Source organism: Ictalurus punctatus, chromosome 21 (assembly GCF_001660625.3).
Source record: "Ictalurus punctatus breed USDA103 chromosome 21, Coco_2.0, whole genome shotgun sequence".
NCBI classification, from domain to species: Eukaryota; Metazoa; Chordata; class Actinopteri; order Siluriformes; family Ictaluridae; genus Ictalurus; species Ictalurus punctatus.
Window position 1 is genome coordinate 9,699,039 of NC_030436.2, and position 22,564 is coordinate 9,721,602.

The following is a 22,564-nucleotide window of genomic DNA, read 5'->3' on the forward strand; positions in this document are numbered from 1 at the left end:
CTCCCACCCTGAAGCTGATTACTTCACTGTAACGGAATGTCCTGAAGTGTTTTATTCCTTTTATACAACAGAAGTTTGCAAGTGATTGCAGTTTTTAAGTCATGAATGAATGCAGTACTTTTTATCCATTTACACATATATTGTTACAAAAAATTGGTCCCTCACCACCAGCCTCACTTTTTTCTTCCTCAAAAAAAAACCCCCAAAAAACCCCACAGCTTGTTATGTTACTGAAAATCCAGAAAGTCCTGAAGGCTTACCGACTGACACTGGAGACTCCTTCCAAAAATGTTAAATAAATATCTCCTCATAGAAAGCGTCAATATAAAAGCAATTATTATGCCTTTCATTTCTTTGTTAGATAAGAACATGTTTATATATGTTTTTTATTAGATGTAAGATCATATAGGACATCCATTGTACAAGTCCCTGTGAATGAGCTTTTATGAAACATGTTCTTAATGATGAGAATTAACTTGGCCTCTTTTGTCTTCTCCAGAAAAGCACAAGGACAGATTTCATATGAATTTCCATGTTATCTTATATCACTAGCAGTAGGATATCTATGCATGCTCACAAGTGAGGCAGCTGGATGTGTCTTGGTTGTTGTTTTTTCGTCTGTATTAAATGTAACACATTAAACTCATTGTTCCTTCGCTGTTCTGAATCCCGGCATCACCTTATCTTTTTTTTCTACACCAGGGCACTTATGCTACGGTATTCAAGGGGCGCAGCAAGCTGACAGAAAACCTGGTGGCCCTGAAAGAGATACGGCTTGAGCATGAAGAAGGAGCCCCTTGCACAGCTATCAGGGAAGGTAGTGTCCTTCTCCAGAACAACTTCACAATAACGGGCCATTTTTAAGCTCCCAGGCTGTTAAAACTCCAGATTTGTGGTCGGGAGTGCAAATCCTAGACTAGTGAGCTGCAGGCTTCCTCTCCCCCGGGCTTAAATCTCTCTCCTAAATGAGAGTATGCGGATGTGACGGGAATGGGTAAAGAGGGAGTGTCACCATGAAGCAAGGCTGCCACCCAGTGGGCTTACCTCAGTTTTGGTCTAGGAGAGGAAGCCTATGTGGTGAAGGCGAAGTGCTGGAATAATGAAGTGTAGCAGAGTTCTGGCACGCGTACATGTCTGAGAGCCCCTAATGAACAAGACAACACATACACACAGGTTCAAACAACCAAGAGTTCCTGATGTCTACAGTCAAATCAGCTTGATCCTTCAAGGCTTCAAGGGTCCATCTAACAAATTTCATCTGAGAGACCACAATGTCCTTTAAGATCATAACAGGGTTTGATTAAGAGGAGCCAGGAATGATCTCTGTATGCTTCATTTGTAAAACATGGGATACCAGAATAGAGAGGAGATCCAGCAGGTGGAGAGGAAGGGAAAAGGTCCCAGAGCATACAGTATAGACACACACGGTAACATTCAGTCAACAAATCTGCTGCCTTTTTCCAAAATTCTTTGTTGGCTGTTAACACAAGTGCGCTATAATTCCTAGTTAGCAGTTGGGTGTCCTTGAAATGGGTCGGCTGTATTTTTGGAAGGGAGATGACGCATGAACAATGATCATAACAAAAAGCTTCAGACATATCAGTTCCAAGTAAATAACTCCAAATCTAAGAGGTACTCGATCCTGCTCCGGCAGAATCCAGCACAAATGAAGTGCTGATGGTAATAGAGATTAGCTTCATTCTCATGAGTGCTAGATTAGTCTGAATCCTAAATGACTTTGGGAAGTTAACGAGGGCATGTTAAAAATTTTTTAAATGCAGCCGGTGTTAGATTGTCAAATTTCCATTAACTGCAGAATTATTGTGTGGTTAAAAAAAAAAAAAAAAAAAACCTCCCATCTAGCAGCCTAAAGCTGTACAGCAAAGAAATCTTTTTGTTTGACTGCCACTCAAGTCGTACGCCTTGACATCACAAACATGCTCACACTGTAACAATGCCTCATGTGGCAGGTGCTAGTATCGCATGACAATCAAAAGCTAAATGATGCCACTAACCACCTCGATGTAAACGTGAGGCTGTTGACAAGCAGCTAGCGCTCAGTTTGCTCAGCTTTATGCATCAAAACTACTAATAGAAAGGAGACGCCAAAGAAAAGGGTCACGGAAAAGGATGCTTCCACTACTATAGGCGTCCATGATTTGTAATTGCTTTTCTGTCAAACTCCTGAAACAAGCTGGTTACTCATTAATACGGTTACTATGGTTACGCTGAGGATACGCAAAGTCACAGATAGATGTTCATTTACAGTGTAAGATTTTAACTATCTCACATGATATGACGTCCAATTAAATTTTTTGTTGTCAGAAAGCTGACCTCCAGCAGTTTGGTGGATAACATCTATCATGCATTGTTTACCCGTCACACCAGAATTACGATCTAGTTCACAAGCCATTAGGTCAAAGTTTGTTGGCAAATCGTGTCGAAATCATGCCAATATTGTGGCAAAAACATGGCAAGATTTTATCAATGGCATCTCAAAATCGTGGTAAAATCTTGTAAAAAAAAATTATGACAAAATGTGAAAAATCATGTCAGAATCAGGGTAAACTTGTGGCAAAAACCTGCCAAAATCTTGTTAAAATTATGGCAAAATGTAATAAAAATTGTAGCAAAATCATTTTAAAATTATGACAATATTGTATCAAAATTATAGCAAGATCGTATCAAAATTGTGGCAAAATCGTATAAAATTTGTGGCAAAATCGTATAAAATTTGTGGCAAAATCGTATCATAATTGTGGCACAATCGTATAAAAATTGTGACAGGGCAACTCGGCTTAAAAGTTTGGGGGGTTTTTTTTGTCCCTGTAAGGTTCTATGTAGTATTGTTATAACCCAACACAATGTTTCCCATTTTTTAAAAGTACCACTGCAGAAAGCTAGACCTGATAACCTCCCACAAGCCCTTGAGAAGCCTTTATTTACAAAACAGTTTAAGAGTGTGATTGTTTTCTGTGGTAAATTTACATTCGTCTTGTGTTTGTCTCGCTGTAGTTTCACTGCTGAAAAATCTGAAACACGCCAACATCGTGACTCTGCATGATATCATCCACACCGACCGCTGCCTCACTCTGGTCTTCGAATATTTGGTAAGACTTCCTACCCTCTGCTGAATGGATCATATCTACCGCTGCGGACCTCCGTCCAGCTGTGGCCAAAAGCCTCTTATATCATAAACCTAACTAGTCAGATGGCTGACATATGTAGGAGCTTGGTGGTTAAGAGATACCACGAATGATCCCAATGAAAAATGTGAATGTGTGTTAATGTGTTTTTGCTAAAGGTGTTCTGGTTTTGCAGGACAGCGATTTGAAGCAGTACCTAGACAACTGTGGAAACCTCATGAGCATGCACAACGTGAAGGTGCCTCATTGATCTCCGCCATTTTCCGAGCCGATAAAAAAACCCATCCAATTTCCAATTTTGTAATAATAAATAATGATCTCGTGTTCTCTCCTTATAGATATTTATGTTCCAGCTTCTGCGTGGCTTATCTTATTGTCATAAGAGAAAGATTCTACACAGGGACCTCAAGCCACAGAATCTGCTCATCAACGAGAAGGGAGAACTGAAGCTAGCTGACTTTGGTGAGACTCTTTCAGAAGGTTACACCAGCAAGGCTTTCTTTCATCTGATCTCAGACTCCATAACCCAGATCCCTTATTCTATTCCCCTCAGCAACAGCACGACTTAGTAACTTCAAATGATATAAATCTCAACATGGCGCTGCGCCAATTACCGGGTTACCAGGCAACGTTTCTTCCTCAGATGAGTAATGTTTATTGTTTCTCTCTCTCTCTCTCTCTCTCTCTCTCTCTCTCTCTCTCTCTTTCTCTCTCTCTCTCTCCGGCTTGTTAGGTCTGGCAAGAGCAAAATCCGTGCCAACGAAAACCTACTCCAATGAGGTGGTGACTTTGTGGTACCGGCCTCCAGATGTCCTGCTGGGTTCCACAGAGTACTCGACTCCCATAGACATGTGGTAAGGACTTGCTGATCCACATGCTAGCTCCTATGTGCTAACAGGGTTAGTCACAGGGGACAGCAAGACTTTCGTCCTCTATAATTCCTTCTACATTGATTGAGGGGGGAAAAAGCTTATTTTTAGCTACATAAATGAAGAGAGATCATAAACAGTCGGCTAATTATCTGATACTAATGTAGCTATATTTGGACTTAATTTCCTAACACTTATTTAAGTGTTAAATAGCGGTCACAGCCATCTCGTGGTGTTAAAGCAGACAGGTTAGCGATGCATTATGGGTCCACTGTATGAATGTTGAAAATAACAACCGTCAAGAGGTCTCTGTATGGATTCCTGCCATTATTGAGAGCTTTGAGTTCACCAGTTATGACAAGACATTGATGTTTCCCAATATGCCTAACCCTGTAAAACTTCAAATTTATGCTAACACTAAACGTAAGTACAGTGTAATTTTAGCTGTATGGAGTCTTTTCTTTGGGAATACATCATCGAATCTGAGGTAAATGTTGATATTCCAGACCGTTTTATCTTATTTTAATTTCACTACGACGTTGTATTGTTTGGAAGAGAGAAAAAAAAAATTACTGCTTTTAATGCTTGCACAGTAAGCCGTAGCTAGCGCTTGGCGTTTATACCTCACAAAAGTATTTCACTACTTACAGAGAAATTTGAACTCCACAGAATCTTTTCTTAGCGCTTTCTTAACTCATTTTCTAATAACAGTATTTTCCCTACAATTACAGCATACAGAGTCTTTTCTTAGGAATTTATCAACACAGCTGAGGCAAACGTTGATATGCCAAACTTTTTTTTTTTTTTTTTTTATCATTTCCACTATTGCTACAACTTTATATAGTTTAAATAAACGGCTTCACTGGTATGTGCTAGCTTAGCCTCTATATCTCCTTTTTTGTTGGTATTTTTCAATGAATTTTGCAATTAATTTGTCCCCAACATCAAAATCACAAATTCAGATTTGTGACAAAATCCATATTCCATTATTATTATTTTTTTTTAAAAATGCAACCGATATGCATGCATTGAACAAGCAACATGCTTCTGAGGCTGTAGGAGGTGAAACCAGCGGATATTCAAAATGGTTGGTGGATGTATTATTATCGTGACGTTCATTCCATGGGGCTCCAAAGTTCACAGAGATAAGCTCTTTCTCTTTACTTCACTGTTTGCAAAACAACAACTAGCAAGGCAAAAAGTGATGACAGTAAAACTATGTTCATCGCTGTTGAAGTGTCTCGCCACTATAAAAAGGACAAATCCTTCATTTTGATGGTACAAATTTAGTCCTCTGGACTAAAATCCCCATGTTACGCTAATCCAGTCAGAACAGGGTTTTCGATAAAGTGGATCGGGTGTCTTACAAGTCGATAGGAAATTCCTCTACGAGCCAAAAACTCTTCTTCAGTGAGAATGAACGAGGCAGTGCGCTCTCATGTTACCTTTGGATTACAAGTTCGAGAAAGCTTCTACTCTCGACCAACTTTGAGACGTTGTATCTCAAAGATCCATTCGTATTGCATTCCTTTCCCTGTTGTTTTTTTTCTCTCACACACAGGAAACGGACTTTTATGCCTCAGAGCACTCGAGTTTTTGATTCAGTGTCAGAAATGGTTTTTGTTTTTTTGTTTTTTTTAAACTTGGGCTGTACTGTTCAATAAAAACCCCTGTGTGGCAGTAATCCAGGGGATTAGCCCAGTAGTCTAATCAATCCATGCGTGACGGCAGCCGCATGTCTCCTCCCGATATCTCCAGCTCACAGACATCCCATGGCCGCCATCCAAATGACAAGAAATCAAAACACGGGCCACGGGAGTCGTCCTCGAATTCGCCCTAGCCGGAAAAACCGAGCCAGAAAATCTGTTCGAATCCATTCTTTCATGCGAATTATCCCTGCTGTGCTTAAATGTCAAAGATTTATTCATTTATTTTGAAATGAATGTGTTTTTTTTTTCTTTTGCACAGAATATAATGTAATTAAGCAGAGCGCCTGTGTTGTTTGTGTCGCATTCAGGGGCGTAGGGTGTATTTTGTACGAATTGGCAACGGGACGGCCCATGTTCCCAGGCTCGACCGTCAAAGAGGAGCTGCACCTGGTTTTCCGCCTCATGGGTACGTTTAGCTTTTGACAGCTACAACATTCTGCAAAAAAAAAAAAAAAAGTAAATTATTTTCTAAACATCTGAGACATGTCATATGTTTAACTTACAAAAAGCTCCAAAGCCCTGAAGAGCATCATCCGAGTTCCCTCATAAGACCTTATTTGTTTTGCAATCATTGCAGTAACCTTGCGTTCTGATCATTATTTAAAGCTGAATTTATTCCACTTCTTTACCATTTAAAAAATAAAAACTTTTTTTTTTAACAAGGAACCCCGACTGAAGAGACCTGGCCTGGGATTACTGCGAATGAGGAGTTCAAGTCATACCTTTTCCCCCTGTACAGAGCCCAGGCTCTAATAAACCATGTTCCCAGGTAACACAACACCAATTAGTCAGCAGGTCACAATGCACATGAATCCTCTGGTCTCTGCATTTACTCACCTACGGTCAACTCCAGAATTATTGGCACCCTTGGAGAGAGTGCTTAATCATTCTACCTTATGTAGAATGAGGTGCTTACTCATTCTACCTTATGTGCTTAATAAAGTATTAACAGCACATAAGGTAGAATGAGTATTTTGTAATTAAACATATAGGTACATTGCATACCTTGTGATTATGTGAACACAATATTTTGTTTATCACAAGTAGTGAAAAATGTGTTGAAATGAAAAATATGTGAAAAATGTGTTTTTGGGTTTTTTTTCTTTGTTTTCTCCTCAATTTGGTCGAATTCCCACCCACCAGCCAGCTCTCCCCTATAACAAGTGTTTCCTCTACACGTTTCTGAAATGCTGCCCTGTGATGCATCACATGGGAACACATGGAGGAAAACACGCTTGCCACTCTCTTCTGCATACATCATACATGAGATTACGGACACCCACGACTAGCTAGTGTTGCTATGATTGACGAGAAAGAGAGAGTATTCCCCCCCACCCAGACATTACGGCCAAGTTCGCTTCCTTGACTCCCGGCTGTTGTGATTTCCCAAGTATATGGTTTTTATTTGATATATCATAAACAATTTTTCATACGTAGTGCTTTTTTTTTGGGGGGGGGGGGGGGGGGGGGTTCTAAATGATTGCCACCCTTCCAATTAATATTTGCTTATGCATCTTCTTATATGACATGGTATATGACAGTAGTGCAAATACATTGTGTGCGTCATCTGTATTTGTGTTTGTTAGCAAATAGATTATCTGAAATTCATCTTCATCTCGTTGACCTTCTAAACAAAGCTTTGAATAATCAGACGAGGGCATGATGATGTTAGTCAGTTTGCAAAAGCTGCAGAAATCCTCCTTTTTTCTCCATGTGCGTGTCTGCAGGCTGGACACTGAGGGCATCGATCTTCTCTCGGCTCTTCTACTGGTGAGTTCAAAGCTGCACAGATGATCAAACTTTTTTTGTACTGAGTTTGTTTGTTCTTACTAATGAAACGAGTTGAACTTTTTTCTTCATGTGTCATCTGAAACTGAGCTGAATCCCATGTAATGATACACTGCTGGCTGCTTCTGCAGGTTTTTAACTCCATATTCATGAATATGTAAACCTTTGAGCATGCTGTTGTTTTGTATTTTTTTTTTGTTTTTTACAAAGATCTCAATCTAAACACACTAATTAGAGTTGCGTTAACCTCCCCCATGGTTTCTGGGGTGGAAGGAAAGTGTATCTTGAAAAATATTAGGTTTTGCCATAAACCTCTCAGTCTCCAGACCTAATATTTAAAAAGGCAGTGAATATTATAACTAAAAGGATTCAAAGGCTCGTATGGTGAAAGCACTTTTTGCTGCAGTTCCCAGTGCACTCACCCGCCACCCCCAATCGACCCCCCCGCGCCCCTTGCAGCGACCACCCCCCACCCCACAGCGCACTTGCATTCATCTTACATCATCACAAATGCGCATGGAGAACACAACGCGCCTCCATATTTTTCCTTCCATCCATCCATCTGTTTTCTATACCTCTTATCCTAGAGGGTCACGGGAACCTGGAGCGTATCCCAGGGAGCATGGGACACAAGGCGGGGTACACCCTCGACGGGGTGCCGATCCATCGCAGGGCACAATCACACACACATTCACACACTCATTCATACATTATGGACACTTTCCCAATCAGCCTACCATGCATGTCCTTTTTCGCTGGACAAAAACGGCGTCTCTGTGTGAACGGAAGGCCAAAACGTAGCGACAAAGACTAATGTGGACACAGCGTGACTTTCACAATTAGTTTGAAAGTTTTCAGGTGGAAAAAAAGAAAGAAAAAAAAAACATACATATCCATTTGACTATTTTGCAATATTACACTTTGATTACTGAACTTTTTTGCAACTTCTGATAATGAAGGAACATTTGTGAAACCGAACACACTAATATTCAGGATAGTTAAACTTCTTGATCTCGTCCTAAGGGTCTTCAAAGCGAACTGTAATCACCATTAAATAACATCTTAAAAATTTATTACAAGACTCTATGCACAAAGTACCCACGCTTTTAAAAATGACCCTGGACTGGTCCAGCTGTTAAATGTTTTTTCCCCACTGAAAATTCCTTTTAATCCATAACTTAACTTGAGGAGCACTTTCCTCAGATGAATGCATAGGCTAATTAGGAGTCATAGCGATACACATCCATCTCCAATTATCTCCTGAGAGATAATGTGGATAGCTACAGTTAACAAAGACTTTAGCGTAGTCCCACGCGCGCACGCACACACACACACACACACACACACACATACACACACACACTGAAATCCATCCCATGCTGACTGATGTTAATACGCCACTACATATGGTACGAGCAATTAGCTAGCAGGTGACTCTCCAGAGTAAATCCTTCATCTTTATGTTTGCCGAGACAAATGAAGCACGTCTACGCATACGATTCATTCCTACACAGAAGTGTATAATTGAGTGCAAAAGTTTGCACACCCTCACTTTAAAATGATGATCTGATCAACCAGTTCGAGTTTTACAGATGTTCTCCCATTGACACCACAGCAATGCTGGATTCTGATTGGTCAGATGGTGATGATTTATTGTACTGAGCAGCAGGATAACTCTGATAGTACTGCAGCTTTGAATCACAGGATTACATTAATAATCTGTGCTCCTTCTTATACGCTGCGTTATCTTTTCTATAGTAACGATTTACACTGTGGAATTGTGCGCTCCACAATATGCTCCGTATGACCGAAGGCTGAATGTAAATATATTGCTGCTTTTTAAGAAAGAAAAATGTATGTGAACATTTATAGAAGGAGTCTCCAGTGTCAGGAATTTTCTCCACCACAGGAAAGTCTTTGGAAGAGAAATGTTTATGAAAATGTGTTTTTGTTGTTGTTGTCAGGGTGTTGAGGAGGGAAAGTGTTTGTAGTTGTTATAACTTACCTCGAGGATGTTCTACAACATTAAATGTAACACTGAATGCATAAAAAGTACAAAATTTTCTTGGTATAAGAGGAATAAAACACTTCAAGGCGTGCTTTTATCGGAAAATAATCAACATCAGGGTGGTAACAGTATTGCCACTTCATCACATTATTTTATTCCTAATATACTGTATATCTGGACTTTTATTCTTACCTCCACTTGTTGTTTCTGGATTATTCAGAATCTCTCTTGGGTTTTTTTTTTGTTTTTTTTGTTTTTACTCTTTGTGTCCATGTACCGTCTATTTCTAAATGAAACAAACGAGCGTTTTGACTGTCGCAATGCTCTGCGTAAACACGTTGATATGTTTTTATCCCCTGCTCCGGCTCTGCGGCTCTCTGAAAGGTCAATATTTTCCGTTTTAGATCGTGACGGCTGGGTTTTTTTTTCTAGATTCCCGCTGACTCTTAACTGCTTGCAACCAAATTGACAGTCTGAGCCTGTTTGAACTCCATGTCTTAACTAAGACTTAGAGTAAACACGTGCCGCCTGTTTTAGTCATCAGACACTTTAATGAGCCTCGTTGAAGTAAAGTAACTCATGAACGTTGACAGGGATGCAAACTTTCAGTGGGTAAACACTGTTAAATGACATTTTATTTTCCAAAGAAACTTAAGCGGATGCAGCTTTCAGGCTTGTCTGCAGATTTATCCACATTTTTTAAAAAAACCCAAAAAAAAACAACCAGTGTTTTAGTGTTTTAGTCAAATGAGCCTCAGTCTCTGCTATACACAAGCAAGTTGCTAATGCTAATGCTCGGTGTGTCATTGAAGGTTCTGTTACATCAGCTTACTAAGAAAGTGTTAATGATGATGTTGGCTACTGAAGCAAGTGTTGAGAATGGAGCACACTTTGAAGTGAAACTTGTATCAATTATTGTCTTATTTTCCTGTCACAGTGCCTCGGTTAGGGTTTGTTTCAACAAATGAACTGTTTTGAATAATCTTTACTAACCGTGCCCAAGCATGCACAACCTCTAAGTCCTATACTGTAAGCACAGTAAGGTTTTGTAGAGTTTGACCTTGTGGACATCTATATATAACACACATCTACAGACACATCTGCAGCTTTCATTGCATTTATACTGGCATTATGTCACCCAGATGCCTTTATCAATTCACTTCATGTTATATTATGCTTAAATACAATGAGCCAGCTATAGGATAGTGATGTGAAAATGTTAGTTATATCTTGTATGCTAGCTGCATTCTTAGAACAACCTCTGCTTTTATACTCTGTATAAGGTCGGGGTCATAGGTTTACATACTGTACGCCTTGCAGAATCTGCTAAATGTTCATGTTAATTTTTAAAAAGTAACAGAGATGATAAAAATCACGTTCCGTTTTTTATTTAGTTCTGCCCTGAATAGACTATTTCAGATAATAGATGTTTACATATAGTGCACTATATATAATAGCATAATAATAACTGAATTTACACAAAAGTTTACACACGCTCGATTATTAATACTGTGAGTCGTTACCTGGATGATCAACGACTGTGTTTATGTTTTGTGAGAGTTGTTCATGAGTCCCTGGTTTGTCCTGAGCAGTTAAACCGCCCACTGTTCTTCAGAATAAATCCTCCAGGTCCTGCACATTCTTTGCTTTTCCAGAAACCTCTGCATATTTGAGCCCTTTCCAACAGCGGCTATATAATGTTGAGATCTGTCTTTTCACACTGAGGACAACTGAGGGACTCGTACACAACTGTTAGAAAAGTTGCAAACGTTCACTGATGCTCAAGAAGGCAACACAGGATACATTAAGAGCCAGGGGGGTGTAAACTTTTGCACATGACGATCATTGTAAATAATTTTTTTCATGTAGTACTCCTCTTCATAAGCTACATAAGATAATTACATGTTTCCCAGAAGACAAAATAATAACAATTTACACCAATCAAAAAAAAAAGAAAGAAAGAAAAATAATCATTAACCCTACCCCCCACCCAGATTTTATTAACTTAAATGTATTTCATAAATATGTTTATCTTAAATATACATAAACAATATAATTAATACAAAAGAAGAATATTGATCTGAGATTAAAGTTCATTATTCGAATGTGTGCAATAATATTCTGAGAGTTTACTGCAGTGTTTCATTCCTGATATTTACAATTACAATTATTTCCAGGTAGACATATTTTGTTATTTTCCAGTTATTGTGGTTTTAATTCAAGTGATTAGTGAAACATTCTAATAACTTAATAGTAAAGTACGAAACATTTATAACGATGGGGTTTTGATTTCCACTTTGAGAACCAGGGAGCATGCAGAAGGGAATCAAATTTTTTAGTATATTATATTATATTATATTATTATATTATATTTGGATATAATATTAGTTTATTAAATTATATTTGTGTATTATTATGTTATATTATGTTATACTATAGTATATTAATGTATATTCTATTTGTATATTTAAAAAAATTAACAGAGCATCCAAACTTGCTCATACTTTTTCACATAATCAAATGAATGCCATGTAACACTTTACTGACCTGCTCAAAATGTCAAATAAATAAATAAATAGACAGTTACCTATTGTGGTATGTGCCACCAGTGCGTTTGACGATTCACCAAGTTTGGGATAAACGCGTATTATGTTAACCGTGTGTCTTGAAACGTCAACGCGCTCGTTATACGACAAAATGACACGACGCTACATCCTAGTATTTGTAAACTGATTATTTTTTGAGTGAAAGTTACCTGGGGAAGGGAACACAGCCTCGTTCCCACAGCTCCTACATCAGATTACATCGACGACACGCTTTATTCAGCAGCCTGAAGGCTAGCAGCCGACTGTGTCCAATTAAAAGAGAGACGTCGTGCGACGCCGAGACGTATTTTGAATTTCGAGCGTGCGAATTTAGCGAAAGAGAGTGAAATCTGAAAAAGACCGCTGCGAGTGAAGCCGTCTGAACACCGCTGCGGTGTGCTGCTCGGTTTAAACAGATTTAAAGAGTGTGAGCTGTTTATCTCAGCAAATGATCAAAGCAAGTGAGTTTTTAAAGATCTTCAGCAAGGAGGAAGTTATCGTGTGTGACAGCGGGGGGAAAAAATATACTGATTATGTGTATGTGACGACACCGTGGGTTCCTCAGCCCTCAGCGCTGTGCTGGAGCTGCTGTTATGAATGCCGCTGTTATTAATGAGACATGAGTGCTGCAATAAAGAAGGGAGAATACATTATTTGGTACTTTTTGTTTTCTGCTTGGAGCCGTTTTAAGGCTGAGTGCGCGCTCACGTGTTAGTCAAATGCACAGAAATGAAAAGAGGGTTCCTGCCTAATGCTTTTCCTGATGCACAGTGCAGCCATTTTAAATAGCTTTCTATGTTTGTCGTGTTTATCAATAAATACTTCTTTTTTTTCTTCACAGCCTCACCTGCGGTAATGTATTCATTCCATCCTACTGGCAAATTAAGAGCTCAACTTTATAAAAAGAGTTCATAAAGTAGTGACACCCTGGAAAGAAGGAGAATGCAAACTAATATAAATGCTATGAAGAGCAACAGATGTAAGACAGAGCAGTCGGGTTTCTTTCTGCAGTGGCTCGCGCTTAAAGATCAGGACAGTGAGAGGGAATTGTGCTGTGGAAAGGCCACCTCAAAATTTATTCCACAAACAAAATGGCAGCTCATGTGGTGAAAATTAAAGCATTTATAGTTCTGTTACAATTTACTTTTATTGATATGAAAATACAGCAGGTACAGTGGGATCTGGGGCCCTTCTCCTTCTCCCTCTACTCTCACCTCCTCCCTCTACTCTATCACTTCCTCCTCCTTCTCTCTCATCCCTCCCTTCTCTCTCACCTCCTTCCTCTTCTCTCACCTCCTCCCTCTTCTCTCTCACCTCCCTCTTCTCTCACCTCCTCCCTCTTCTCTCTCACCTCCTCCCTCTTCTCTCTCACCTCCTCCCTCTTCTCTCTCATCCCTCCCTTCTCTCTCACCTCCTTCCTCTTCTCTCACCTCCTCCCTCTTCTCTCTCACCTCCTCCCTCTTCTCTCTCACCTCCCTCTTCTCTCTCTTCCTCCCTCTTCTCTCTCACCTCCCTCTTCTCTCTCACCTCCTCCCTCTACTCTATCATCTCCTCCCTCTTCTCTCTCACCTCCTCCTCCTTCTCTCTCATCCCTCCCTTTTCTCTCACCTTCTCCCTCTACTCTCTCACCTCCTCCCTCTTCTATTTCACCTCCTCCTTTTCTCATCTCTCCTCTCGTTTTCTTTTTGATCCTCTTCTCTCACCACATGCGGTGAGAGAGAAAGGTGACCTGTCACAGTGATAAAGGACTGTGCTCGTGCCGCCGAGCGTGCGATCTGTTACTGGAGATGGCACCCTTAATGAGTCCGAACCTCGCACCTGTTTCTCATCAAACCCCGCCGAGCGTTGGCGCAGCAGACGATTGCTCTAACGCGAGCCAATTTTATACCTCGTGAAACATGACAGCTGTGTGACGGCCGCTTCATTTTCCATTGCATTCATTTGCATGGCGGAGGGATTGATAGGGTCGACGTGCTTAGGCTAACTTTGCCGTCCGGCCGGTAATGAAGAGCAGCACGAGGAGGAAAATCTGAGGCGGTGGAGCTCATTAACACGCACCTGTGGAAGGAAAGTGTGATAAACACCGCCTCGTTGTTGAATTGTTCTTCATTTTCCCTTTAGTGTGTTTTTCACTTGGAAACATGAATATAGTACCTTAGAGGAAACCTCCACCCTGAAAAATGTTAAGTATGTTTATGTTGAAATATTTGGGATGTGTTTAGTGATACTGGTCCTGGTGCTAATTTGTCGATGCTGTACTTTTGTTATTCCTGTGAGAGGTTAACGGTCTTGTATCGCTCTGGCGTCACACATCATTGTTATTGTTAGCACAGTTAAAAAAAATAATAATAATTAAAAAAATCTCAAACGTCAGTGATAATGCCCTGGTTTCATTGTTATCTCCTAAAAACAAAAGCTGCTTTTCTCTCTCACGATGTTCAAAGACATAATCCCGCATAAAATAGTCATTCGAGACATTGCAGCAAATGCTGAACCCAAATTCCCAGAATGCACTGCAGCTGAGTTACAACAAAGACTTGGCTTGGCTACTTCACAATCTATGAGATGGTGATGATGGCGGCATTATTGAGAATGAGAACACACTGTAATCTGTATTTATCACGGCAGTTTGCATTATGGCTAGCTATTAGTGTTCGGCTACTTATTACCTTATAATCATGCTAGCTAACACAAAAGCTTAGGAAAGATTAGCCTAGCCTAACGTTCTTCCATGTTCATTGGCTCCTTGCTGAAAGTCGCAGTAACGCAACATCAGGAACTAAAATTGGTGTGTGGTTCGAGGCAGTCGTGTTTTTTTTTTTTTTTTTTTTTTTTTTTCCCGTAAATCTTTCTTGTACTTGTATACTTTTCGGATATTTAAGAGCTGTTTTGTTTTTTTACTTTAACTCAAGCAAAGTATTTGAAGCTGTACTTAGACTCACAAGCATCTTGTCTGACACGCTGCTTAATAATTTATGCATTATTTGCTGTCAGAGACTTTAATTTGCATCTCGTTGAAGACATCAGTGGCTTAACGAGGGGGAAAAAACCCAAAATCATGGGTACAAATTCAGTCCTTGCTTCCCAATTTAGCAGTAAAGAAAAAAATTATTATTATTTCGTTTGAATAATAAACCAGCAAGGATTTTCTATTTTCAAGGCAAAAAATGTTGACTCTTTTCATATGTTTAGTTATTCAGTCTGGACAGCAATCCTCCAAAATTGTTGTACCTTTAAACAAATTTACGCACATTTCTGACAGTGTGGAGGGACATTCGAGGATTCAGACAGACAATTCATTTCGTTTTTTCATTTAATTCCTTTCTTTAAGTATGTCTTTGGTTGATTAATTCTTCTGCATTATCTGTCTGACTGCAGTATGACACCAAAAAAAGGATCTCGGCCGAGGCGTCTCTGAGACACGCGTACTTCCTCAGTCTGGGAGAGAGCATTCACTCCTTACCAGACAGTGAGTCACTTCGTTATTTTTTTAGACTGCACCACGGTTCTTAAATGTTCACTTGAGTCTCTGCATGATGTTTAAACTCTTCGTCTTCCTCCTTCTGCAGCGTCTTCAGTGTTCTTGATAAAGGAGGTGCAGCTTCAGAAGGACCCCGGCCACCGGAGCTCAGTCTTTCATCCAGGTACCAGTTATAAGTTATAATAAATCAGGACAGGTGATATTACCTTGTACATCCGTCCAAAACTCCTAAAATGTCTGTCTTGTATGTTTTGATGCACACAAACGTACATTTCCACTGGACAGTCTGGTATGGTAACAAATCCATAATACCATATTTGGTCATGACCTGTGCATTCCTGTTTTCCTTCCTGAACATGTGTTTGAAGCTCCAAACAGTGCAAGCTATTGATTGGTCAAACAAACACGATCATCACAGAACCGTCCTGATCCGTGTCTCTGGCTGGAATTAATTTTTTGGTGTATCTAGTAGGGGTAGACGATATCCTATCATATCATATCATATCATATGTGAAATATGGTGATATTTAAAGGCATTTCTGCGATGCCTGATCTGGATCACAAACTCAGTTTGTTGATGCTTTTATTTAACATCTACAAAAATAACTTTAGGGCGGCACAATGGCTTAGCGGTTAGTACCCTACAGGGTTGAGAGGTTTGAATTCCGCCTCCGCTGGGAAGTTTGCGTGTTCTCCCTGTGCTTCAGGGGGTTCCTCCGGGTACTCCGGTTTCTTCCCCCAAAGACATGCGGTGTACGCGTTGTGGCATTTCCAAATTGTCTGTAGTGTGTGTGTGTGTGTTCGTGCAATCGTGCCCTACGATGGGTCATTTTGGATGGGTCACAGCACAATTGCAACAGATGCCTTGTAGTTTACCATTTCAGAAAGGATAAGGGTGCATCAAAGTAGTACTGTACTAATCACATCCATCGCCGTCTCCTACCCACAACCTGCAGAAACGCTCTGAGAAAGTATACTGTTTGCTGGGAAACTAGAAGAGTGTGTGGATGGTAACTGTACTGGAGGAAAAGTGCTGATAGTTTTTTTCAATATCAATCAATTTGATACAATTCTTTTATTGTTTTTCTTCTTCTTTTCTTTTTTAACCGCAATCCTGATACAGTATATAGTGGCCAAACTATTTAAAAAATTTTATTTTCTCCCTATTTTAGGTCGGGGAAAGAACCGCAGACAGAGTATATTCTAACGACTGATACATTTATGGAGGAGGAACATCATCACCATGAAGCGAATGGCTGTAAATCTAAAGAAACTGCCCAGCTGTATCCCAAAACCTTCTCAAACTGAAACACACACACACACACACACACACACACAACTAACTGAAGCCAATTCTACAGTATTCACTGCTGTTTTATTGAATTTGACAAATTTACACAGCTCGTTATTTCTCACTGTGCTTTCTCAACACTCATATCTGGATCAGCATTGTGCTCCAAAAGTATTTAAAGGACAAATCCACCCTGAACAGCATGCATTCATCTCATATTTATCTTAGTAATTAACACGTGATCTTCAACTGCATCCCAGATTTATTTTATAAAGAAATTCCAAGGGTTTTTGTTCTACACGTATTTTGTCGACATGTTCGTCTATTTTTATGTTGGTGAATGGTTTCCTATATTACCAAAGCTTCGATTTTCATTCTGAACAACACCATCGCACTCGCTGATCCTATAGACCGCTAACTAGCCGAGCTGAGTCTCTGTGCCGTATAACTGCAGTGCATTCTGGGACAAGGTTTTCACCAATCTCTATACTGCTTCTACGCTGGATTTCTCATGAACATGAGGTTAAGCGTTGCTGGAAATTGGTGAATGAGAAAATAAATCATTTTGTTCTTAGGAGCTCGTTATGACTTGTCTTTGAGATCGGTGAACTGGCATCAGAGCGTCACATAGCCGCTAGCTTTTCACAGGAATAATGAAAATACAACATCGACCGAACACATTAGTGCCGGAATCCCTAAACATGTATTAAACATGTATCAGGGTGGAGTTTTCCTTTAAATCTAATTTCTTTTTAAAAAAATATGGACTAGACAGCACAAAAAAAGAGGACCTGGTATTAAACATTAAAGTTTTAATGATGTATGTAAGTGACCTGGAAAGTCTGTCATAGTTATACATAAAAAAGTGGTATAATGTACCCAATTAAAAGTGGACGCCACTCAGTGAAAGTTCAAAAGTGTCCACACTGAAATTTTTCTAAAGATTTAATCGTTAAAGTGAAACGATATGATCACACGTCAGGACTTTTTTGTTTGTTTTGCAACATGATCTCCCTCTTTTAACTTTCATAGACATGTGCAGGTCACACCACCTTTCACTTCGAGTCACGTCACAAATATTAACGTCACTTTGGGGTGGGGCTAGCGTTCACTCCGTTCCTTACAACTTGATTTGTAGCAGTCATACTACATGTTTGAATTCATACAACTTTGTGATCTGTAATGAAGTATAAAACAAGTCAGAAGTAACACAGGTCGTGCTAGTACAGGAAGATAATCAACAACAGGCTGTTGTGAAGAAGCAGAGTTCCTGTTAGTGGCCCAAAGCTAAACACACACACACACACACACACACAGCCTGAATTGATTAGTTTCATACTTTTGATCCATTTATAGTTACGTTTCGTGTTTCGTTTCTCTCTTTTGAAGTGAGCAAGAAAAAAAACACAGCTTTACTGATACAGAAAAACCACAAACAACTTACTGAGTGCTATAATAAATGTTAAACAAACATCTCCTGGCAGAAAACTTCAACAATTACATGGGGTTTTTTTGTTGGATAAAAAAACAAAACACTTTAGATCCCTGTGATGTAATAGATTGGAAGAAGTAAGAAAAACAATATCCACAATGAGAACAAAATGAGAGCTGCCTATGAACTGTTAAACCATAATAGTTTTAAATGGTATAAATTAGGCATATAAAACACCTGAGGTTTCGGAACCCTATTGTTTTTGTTAAGATGATTATTGTTCCAAGCACCGAAGGTTCTGGAAACCTACTGTTTTTGTTAAGAAGTTTAGGGGTCCATACACCTGAGGTTCTGGAACCCTATTGTTTCTTTAAAGATGTTTAGAGGTCCAAGCACAGAAGGTTCTGGAACCCTAAACTACTCTACTCAGCAGTGTGTGAAACTCAATAACTATCTTAACCATGTTGAGATTTGTAAACAATATGGCCACCACACATCAATCAATTTTAAGGAAGCAGAACCTAATTTACTCAACTGATTCGATTAAATTAAAATGAATGTCTGCTTGCGTGGATTCGCACAAAACTTAAAAGATACATACACCAGAAGATTCTGAGATTTAGATTACACAGCACCCATCGTACAAGTCCTTGTGTTTGAGCTGTTGCTATGGAAATGGCAACATATTAGAATGAGCGCATTCATATAAACCTTCTGGGTAATCAGATTTGAGAATTCAGCAGTGCCGTGGTAAACGTAACTTTAACGCATGATGAGCAAGTGAAACGATTGTTGATGGTTGAGTCCAATATTCACAAAAATCGTTCACCTATGGGATTTGATTGGATGTTCAAAAGCACAGAGCATGTCCAAAGTCTGCTCATAAACATTTATGACACTAAAATTCAGACATTATGGTGAAGCCACTTTTTGAGACACAGGGTTGTATGTAGTCTGTAGTATTAAATGAACACTGTCACTTTTTGTGCGTTTACCTCAGAGATGAAGCATCTAAAGGTGCCTTGTACAAATCAATTATGAAGATGGGTCCAATTTTTTTTTATTGTTATTATTATTATTATTGTTTTAATATCTATTTTAATATTGTTATAGGTTATAGAGATGTTGTTCCTCACCAATAATTGCACATGATTTATTGCTTGGTATGATGAACTGCTCTACCGTGTTTGCACATGGCATCCAAGTGTCCTAAATTTTGTCTTTGCCTGCTCTATTCTTTGTAACTCAATATTTCCCTTAAAAAAGCACTATATATTTCTAGTCAAAGCCATCAAGTACAGAGAATCATAGTGCCGTTGTGTTTTTTTTTTTTTTTTTTTTTTAAATATTATTAGTACACGAAAAAAAAAATATTGAAAGTATGAGAAGAGAAAGAGTGACAAAAGAGTGGTATGGCTGTGTTCCAGTACTGGCCTTCATCACTTCCCCTCATTATTTCTCTGAGAGTTGTTAAACGAGCTCTTGAATTCCGGAGAGATCGAATCGACACGAGTCAACACGTCTTCCCCACAAAACTCCATTTAAAATTGGATATCAATAGGATAGCAGTAAAATAACAATTTTTATTTGATTTGCTGCTGAAATTGGTTTTTATATAGCCAACTACTCAGTCTATATCACACGTCAAGTAATAGTTTCTGGTGATAGCTGTGGTCAAAAAAAGACAGTGAAAATGCCCACTAGGGTGCAACTATGGCAGATAAAACGGTACCCTATGCTGGATAAAACAATAAAATGCCCCTGTGATAAGGTGCCCCTGTGATAAGGTGCCCCTATCCGCAAGAAAATACAATGCAATGCCTTCTACGGTGAACTCCCTATGGAGAAAATGACTCACAGTGCCCTATAGGCTCCCCTACATGTGACAAAATAACATGAAGTGCCCCATATAATTATGTTTCATTTCCAGCATTTGGCAGATGCTCTTATGCAGAACGACTTACATTTATCCCATTTATATAACACCGGGCCTTGCTCAAAGGCCCAGCAGTGGCAGTGCTTGGATTTGAACTCACGGCCTTCACAACCGTCCAACATCTAAACCACTGAGCTACAACTGGCGTCTCTAATTTTTAGGCTCCCCTAAATGTGACAAAATTAGATGACATGCCCTATAGGCTCCCTATATGCGACAAAATGAGATGACGTGCGCTAATAACTTCCCTACATGAAAGAAAATTAGACGAAGTGCCCTGTAGGCTCCTATACATGCAACAAAATGAGATGAAGTGCCCTCTAGATGTTCCTGCCCTTTTGAAATTTTTCTTCTTTTTTTTTTTGCCCCTGCCCCTCAGACAGCCTGCGTGCGCCCGTGGTTGCCTGCATCTTCCTGATTCTTTATTGAAAATAAATCATTTGAAGTGAAAAGTATCAGAACAATACCCTGCTTCACTGCTGCTGCAAGGGGCCACTTGTATGTGATGTCAGCGATGTGGTGTCTTGCTGAGGGGAAGTCAATGAGGGCGTGTCACAAACGGTACTGGAAAACAGGAGGGAGATGGACAGAGAGAGAGGGAGAGGGACAGAGAGAGAGGGAGAGAGAGAGGGGGGCAGAGAGAGAGAGAGAGAAATACAGGATTACAGGTTGTGCAGTTTTAGACCCTTCACTCCATTTTAGAAGCAGAAACTCTCCTCTGTGTGTGTTTTTGTGGTAAAATAAACATTTGAATAATATATTGGACAGAATTAATATGTCTCTTAACACGTGTTTTCCTTCTTCTCAGTGAATATTTTGCCAGGAAATTTACTGTATTAAATACATTTAGATTATGTATACATGTTTTATAAATAAAGAAAAAGACTGAGATTTTTGTATGAAATGTGATATTCAATATTTTGTGTGATGTTTATTCTATTTCAGTACTTCGAAGCTGAATGTATTGTGATTGCTGAAGAAGCCGAATGTGATTAAATAAATTAAGAACTAAATAAATTATGAAGCTCAATATCGAGTGGAGATTATTTTCTGTGCTGCATGACTTGACTTCGAAACAGAGGCAGAATTCTTTCAGAGAACGGTCCAGAGAACGGTCCAGAGAACGGTCCAGAGATCGGTCAAAATCATGTGAAAAAATATAAACCTGACACACGTGACACGGAGAAACTTACAATGTGGGACAAATGTATTGACACCCATTAAAAAGAATGACTTTTAATATTGATTTATTCACATGATTTCTGTGCTATAATTTAGAAAATATTTCATAGCAAGGTCAGTGAAAGGTGATGTGTGGATGGATATAAACTTGGTGAATGGTTGGTTTGTGCATTTATTTTTTTTCACAAGATCCAAAAAAGTGCAAAGGACATTACATAAATCCAATTACCAGGGGAGAAAAGACAATAAATAGTAAAAGTAAAAAATAGTTGTGTAGGTGGTGTGCAACCTACACAACTATATATAAGATAGATAGATAGATGTTTAAGTGAAGAAGATGAAAATCTTCCCAAATGAAATATAAAATAATTGAAGATAATTAATTTAATATAAATAAATAAATAAATAAATATCATTATTTACTACATATATGGTGTACATAATAGAGATATTTGTATTTTCACTTATGGATAAAATATTTACCTCCAACTATAAAGTAAAAGAAGAATTTACAGTATTTCTTGTCATTTTTGTCTTTCATTAACCCTCATCATACCAAAATATTTACCTCCAATAATTAAAAAATAATAATACAGGGTACTCTGGTTTCCTCCCCCAGTCCAAACACATGCATGGTTGGCATGTCCAAAGTGTCCGTAGTGTATGAATGGGTGTGTGAACGTGTATGTGAGTGTGCCCTGCGATGGATTGTACCCGGCCTTGTGCCCCATGCTCCCTGGGATAGGCTCCAGGTCTCCCCGTGACCCTTTAGGATAAGCTCTATAGAAGATGGATGGATAATAATAATAATAATAATAATAATAATAATAATAATAATAATAATAATACAAAGTAGAAATAAGTAACACAAATTAATCTATAAAAGTAATGTAACGGAATGCATGAGGATAAAATGCAGTAAAAATAAGTACAAAAATAAAGGTAAGGAATACACAAATATAGAATAATGTAAACTTCATTCATTAATAAATGCTGTAGATCTTATATGAATATTTTAGGATATAAAATATCTAATATTAATCTTGTTTTATTTTATTTACATTTTTAAATAAAAACCTAATTTAGGTTTGCACCTTCACACCTGACCCGACCTCCTGACGACGACACCCCCCCCCC

General features: G+C 38.9%; 1 protein-coding gene across 1 annotated transcript in view; it reads left to right on the forward strand.

The window, feature by feature from the left end:
* The window catches only part of cdk18 (cyclin dependent kinase 18), a 67,058-nt gene extending 45,783 nt beyond the window's left edge, over positions 1-21,275 (forward strand). Inside the window, exons 6-16 of the mRNA XM_017450188.3 lie at positions 703-817; positions 3,016-3,110; positions 3,322-3,384; positions 3,485-3,608; positions 3,880-4,000; positions 6,033-6,130; positions 6,388-6,493; positions 7,452-7,494; positions 15,484-15,574; positions 15,675-15,749; positions 16,759-21,275. Coding sequence (XP_017305677.1) covers positions 703-817; positions 3,016-3,110; positions 3,322-3,384; positions 3,485-3,608; positions 3,880-4,000; positions 6,033-6,130; positions 6,388-6,493; positions 7,452-7,494; positions 15,484-15,574; positions 15,675-15,749; positions 16,759-16,793 — 966 coding nt within the window. The 3' untranslated portion in view covers positions 16,794-21,275. The remainder of the gene's footprint in view (positions 1-702; positions 818-3,015; positions 3,111-3,321; positions 3,385-3,484; positions 3,609-3,879; positions 4,001-6,032; positions 6,131-6,387; positions 6,494-7,451; positions 7,495-15,483; positions 15,575-15,674; positions 15,750-16,758) is intronic.
* The last annotated feature ends 1,289 nt before the right edge of the window (positions 21,276-22,564 follow it).